This window comes from Lepisosteus oculatus, chromosome 24, assembly GCF_040954835.1.
Source record: "Lepisosteus oculatus isolate fLepOcu1 chromosome 24, fLepOcu1.hap2, whole genome shotgun sequence".
In the NCBI taxonomy this organism is placed as follows: domain Eukaryota; kingdom Metazoa; phylum Chordata; class Actinopteri; order Semionotiformes; family Lepisosteidae; genus Lepisosteus; species Lepisosteus oculatus.
The window spans coordinates 12,176,994-12,182,993 of NC_090719.1; the positions used below are offsets into that span (position 1 = coordinate 12,176,994).

Consider the following 6,000-nt stretch of genomic DNA (forward strand, 5'->3'; position numbering starts at 1 on the left):
TACCATTCAAGAATTTCTTTAATAATACATGAAACTCAGGCGATTGATGTTCATTTTACAGAGCCACACAAACATAATACCAAGTAAGGATTTACAGTGAGCATTGCACTACCTGATATTGATTGATTACTATAAGCTGCAGAAAGCACTATCAAGTCTGACAGGCAGATTAATGGGCTGATTTTACAACTGCGACCATAACAACTTTGCTCAAAATAACAATTAACTAATCACTCTTAATGCTCAGTATGGGTCGATTCCTTGCCCTGCAGTTGTGCACTCTTTAATCCCTTTCAGCGCTTCAGGCTTACTGCTGAAGGAAATTGAGCAATGGATCTGTGCTTCCCCATTTCGGAGAAGGACTGTTTCCCTGAGAGAGGGATGCAGTCAGGTTTAGCTATTCCTCATAAAGCAGGGGCAACACAGATCTAATAAAGGCTCCCTGACATCTAGAGAAAAGAGAGAGAATGCTGATAAAAATGTCCATTTATTCAGCTGAATATCAGAGGGCCTCAACATGCTGGAAAACACAAAGAAGATCACTCCCTTCGTTTATGAAAGCACATTTTATTTCCTTACTTTTACTGATAAAGCCCTTGTGCTGTATTAGTAATAGCCTTTCTCTTTCCTTGCTGCAATGATGGACATCAAGCACTGCGGCCAGGCAGGAAAACTAATAACTTCTTAGTTTTGCTGACTTTAATTTAATTCGATTTGATTTGATTTATTTTAGTTCAAAGTGCAGTAGAATTCTAGTGTATCATACTAAAAAGGGCACTGCTGGGAGGTTTTACAAGGAATTGTACTTTTCTTGCCTTGTGTGTATAACTGCCATTTCCCTAAATCATAAACTCCCTTCATGCGCACACAAGGTAAAACTCATGCAGTCCAAAAACATGAATACTGAATATATCTGATGGAGCACAATAAGAGGATCATTATGTGGGGAGACACTTGCAGTGCCTACTACACATCTAAAATAAGCCACATGGTTTGAAACACATTTCTATTGAGTACTCATCCCCACACGCAAATATAAATATTTTTATCAATTAATCCTGCTAGATACATCAGTGTAAGCCACAACCAAAGAAAAGCTGGACTGGCTGGCAAATTAACTTTGCATGTTCAGAGTTCCTGTAAACCCACTTCCTGAAGCAATACTAACACTATAATGAGAGGCTGGAAAAACAGCCAACAATCCTTCTATTCTATTATAGATTCAGTGTTCATTGGCCAAAGAATTCTATATACAAGCACCTGGTATTAGGGTTAACCAGCGTTCTCAGATGACTTTTTTAGCAAGCGTTCAAACAAAAGTGATTCAGTATTTAAAAAGAAATTTCAAACCCCACACCCCAAGAAAATTAAACAGTAATTAACTTTCCTAGAAAAAAATAATTACTGATAGAGAAAGGCACTGTGAAGTGATATTCCTTCACCACTGCATTACGGATTATGTTCTGAATCCAAAAAATGAAGCATTTTGTGGATGGCTTGTATATGGATTTGAATACAACATGTAACACTGAATTAAACAATTTCTGGATTTTCAAAAATTCAAATGCTCCACGTGTCCCAGACGAAATCCATAATCTAGGAACTCAGAGAGGGTACAGCAGCGCTCCCAGGATCTGAAAGGACAGATCCCAGAATCCAGAAGCACTGCAGTAAGGCAAAGCATGATAAAAACCTTAAAGGAAATCTTCCAAATTGTTTTTTTAGCTTTAAAGATTAGTGCCGATTAGGCACAAATGAATAACGAAACTGCGTTTCAGGAAAGCTTTTCTTTGTTTTTTTGGGGGACTGTTTCATCTGAGCCCATACAGAATACAGAAACACAAAATGAATACAATACCGCTCTGGTGGGAGGATTAACCCCAACCATGTGTATTTAATCACTTCCATCTCCTATAATATCATCTTGTCAACAGAAGACCCATTCTATTGCAAAGATCACCCCCCTCTCACTTCCCATCCTGGCCTTGCGAGAGAGAGAAAGCAGCAAAGTGAAGACGAGATCAGGAGATAACTCCGCCGAGCCCGAAAACCGTACCACAACCTCACTTGATCAGTCAGCAGGACATGTTAACTCACCAGTGCAAAGAGTGATCGTAAAAGCCTTTTGCCAGCACAGACATCCAGTTCCAAGCAGAACAGAGACGCTCACATCCCAGTCCTACAGCACGCAATCCTTTTTCTTGTTAACTGACATTGAGAAGTTGTACTGTCAGCCCTCTGGTGAGAGAGGGCTGCATTGTTTGTTGTCAGTGCTATAACCTCAGCTCAGGAGAGTGAGAGGAACCACCCCTACAGCAACAAAGATACACAGCGCTCCATTAAACCAGACCCACCCCTTACAACAGGCATTCATTAAGAAGCTCTCTGTGGCTCCTGGGTCCCAGAAGAGCAAAATCCATTAATATCTCTCCTCTCTGCCCTTTTTTATTCGCTTGGGCTACCCAGATGCAGCAATCCATATTTGTTCTCATCTCCTGGCAAAGATTCACAAGATTGATAAGAGAAGCATAAACATCTGATCGCTGCCCTCCCGTTTGGCCTCTCCACATTTACTACATATACTGTATAAACAGAAGAGTAAAGAGCCAAACATAAGTATTTATGTTGATAATAAAACTTTCTCACTCAGCGCGTGACAACATTATTCCAGCTAATGTGGATATGCAGGTTTCACGTAACCGAGGAAAGTTCTTTCAGATATTTTCTTTTAACCTTGAAACTTCTGAGTATGCAACAACGATGGTCTTCTGTGTAACTATTATTCAATGATGTCCTTTAATTCAATGCATTGAAATGGTTATAGAGGAGCATAGATGCTCAAAGATGAATTTTGCAATAATTTACAATTTACAGAGCTTTTTTAACATCTGAACATAATGCACCGCAAATATTTTTGTACACTCAGTCTCATGACCAGTTAAATGTTAAGAAAACCATAATACTGTCACTTACAATACCTTCGGAACCTATGAATGAACATCTGGTCAAGGGAATTGAACATCTGTGTGCTGACATTTTAATTCTGAGTCTCACAGATAATTGCCTTGCAAAACTGAACTTTGAAATGTCATCAGTCATTTTTAAAATGTCTTTTTAAACTCGGCATGGCAACATTAAGCTTAATTGCACAGCTGAATAAATTAGATGTGAAAAAAACTGTTTTAGCTGTTTAAAATGTGTTTTTTTTCTTCTTGCAAATACCACGTCAGTGATAAAAGCACAGTACTGTTTTAATTTCTAATTACTGCGCAGGTAGCTAGGTATGATCAGTTGGACACAAGTGACCCAGTTCAGGCATTTTTTCCAAATCTGATGCAGAAGACTGAAATAACCGCAGCATATTAAATGAAACTAATATATTAAAAAGTAAATTCTTTGTAATATTTCACAAACCTTTGAGTTAAATTCGGTGATTGCAATATAGAGAAAAGGAAATTATGACAGTGCGACTCTACATCAAAGGTTATTAAAAGTTATGCTGATAAATCCCCTAAAATAAGATTGCCAAAGGACAAATTACAATATATCAAGATGATTATTATAGATGTTAAAGCATCTCCCAATGCTCTTAAATAATAGTACAGTACAATCAAAGAAAAAAAACCCAACATGCATAAAAGACATTGCATATTTAAGAATCCCAACATCCCATGTTACAGAAACCATTCTCCTGCACTAAACACATTCCTTAACTTTGACCTCAATCACAACCCAAAACTACAGCCGCTTTCCGAAATACCTTTGAAACAGGCATCGGGGAGGTTGGGATGAGGGCTCTCCTTCACTTTGGAAAAGGAAAGTGGTGACGGAGTGCTTCTCACTGCCCTTCGGCTGAGGAGAAAGATTGCTGACAGCTCGGCGGCTCTTGTGCTCAGCGGAGGATGGTGGCTCCGTATCCAGCTCAGCAGCATGCTCCGTCTGCTCTGCTGCAGTGGAGTCCCGCGCGCGGCGATTATAACGCGTGTGTGTGTGTGTCAACGTGCTAAAGGAAGGAGACGCACATGTGCGCGACCCTCCCAGGAGACGCTGCCTTGTGTCCCTTCTCTGTATTTATAGCTGAGTAGCCCCATGAATCAAGTTTCTTCAAGGAGTGTGGGAGCTGTGGCAGGGAAGCACACTGCAGCCCAGCTGCATGGCTGGGAACGCGTACGAACACACACTGGCATTCTAGCAATTAGAAATCAGCTCGGTGCAAGTCTCTTTTTCTTCACACTGCCCATCTGAAACCAGATAACGACCTGAAAGCAGCAGGGAATGTGTTTTTCACTGAGTACTGGGAAGTTACAAATTCTATAGCAGCTGCAGCAGTTCGTCTGGTTCTTTGTACATGGGTGTTGTACAGTTCTCATCGGTTTGTTTTGTATTTCAGTATTTCAGACCTTCCCATTCCTCTAAAATTGTATCCGATATTGTATGGGATTTTCTATAGATTCCGCAATCAGAATTGATGAAGCCTTTGACTCGGGCTCATGAACTACAAAACACTTTATTCATCTTATCAAAATGCTTGCAGGATTAACGCAGTGGTGCTCCCAATGTAAAATGTAAATTTAGACAGATTTTGGTATCAGTACTCCATTTCACCCAGCTTCATTGTTCAAAACTTTGTAGTCAAAAGGTTAAGAAGAGTTTAATAAAACAAGCAATCACCTGCATATGTCACTGTGACAGAAAACATTTGTCTCCAAAAACAAGAGCTACAATCACTGCTTCTAATATGGTCTGCCCTCCATTTCCCATGCAATTATTGCTGGACACAAACATCGGAGGCAATGTTAGATGACTCAGTTTTCATACCTGAGTGGCAACCGGATATAAAGCTACAGACGTAATTCTACTGCAGCTATCCTTTTGTTGCTCTATAAAAAAAATCATAGTATAATGTTCTGATAATTTTCCTCCTGCGAGACTCTCCTCAGCAGCATCTGTAGGTACTGAGGATAAAAAATAATTTATGGAGTTTATAATGAACAAGTTGGCGTCAATACTTCATTTATTTACTTAAATGAGAACAATGCTACCTCTTTTTGAACTTGCATAGTACTGAGATGATATCATGAGGAACTAACTCAATTTGTGCAAACTGTGGTTGTCTCTTATTGGAGAAATAAGGCCAAATGTTAAACCATTAAAGCAGAAGATGTTTCAAGGCACAAAAGTCACATCTAGACAGTAGCTGCTAAAGGAATGTTTAGGATTATATGCAACTTTAAAATCTATCTTGCACACATGAGCCATTCTCAACTAAGAAAAGATGAGAGCTAAGAGATTAACTGTAATATATCATGTATTCTCAGTTTGTAACCTTAGATAAATTAGTTTTGGTCAATTGTTTGCTTTCCTTATTCTTTGCTTAAAGGCTGTTTAGGTTAGCATAAGTTAGTTTGTTAAAAAGAACGAACATCACTAAATACAGCTTTATTTTGCTCCAAGTGAAAATAATAGAAAATCTTAGCTTATCAGTTGAACACCATTCTCCCCATTAAACACCTGACTGTTAATCTGGTGTTAATCATTCCGAAATATTTATCTGAGTAAACACGACTGAAGGCTAAAAGCCCAAAGAGAAAGAAAAGCCAGAACACTCTCTAATTAACAGACAGCTGGCTTCACCACCACATCTTCTAGTCCGGTAAATTATGGTCATAATATTAAAATAAGACTTCAAAGATTCAGACCTATTGAGGAATCATTTTCTGCTACTATTAATAGTGCCCCAGTAATAGCAGGAAACATAAACAGATTTGGAATATGTACAGTACATCTCATTGATAATACCAAGATAAAGACATAGTGTGCTGACAGGTAAGATGGTGAAAATTAGTTAGAATTGCTGGAAACACAACTCATTTTGAGGCCCTTTGTTCCTTTCGGGTATAATTTGCGACTAAACTGAACAGCTGACAGAAAATATTTGAATTTATTTCCTGCAAACCAAGGCACGTCATTTTTACAGTTTGAAATTGCGTTAGCAAGTGA

General features: G+C 38.8%; 1 protein-coding gene across 2 annotated transcripts in view; it reads right to left on the reverse strand.

The window, feature by feature from the left end:
• The window catches only part of rgs3a (regulator of G protein signaling 3a), a 67,874-nt gene extending 63,894 nt beyond the window's left edge, over window positions 1–3,980 (reverse strand). The window contains exon 1 of one of the 2 annotated variants that reach the window (XM_069183311.1): window positions 3,761–3,980. In XM_069183311.1, coding sequence (XP_069039412.1) covers window positions 3,761–3,775 — 15 coding nt within the window. In that variant the 5' untranslated portion in view covers window positions 3,776–3,980. Of the gene's footprint in view, window positions 1–2,097; window positions 2,283–3,760 lie in introns of those variants that run through there. The other variant, XM_069183312.1, reaches the window with a different exon arrangement.
• Window positions 3,981–6,000: the final 2,020 nt, after the last annotated feature.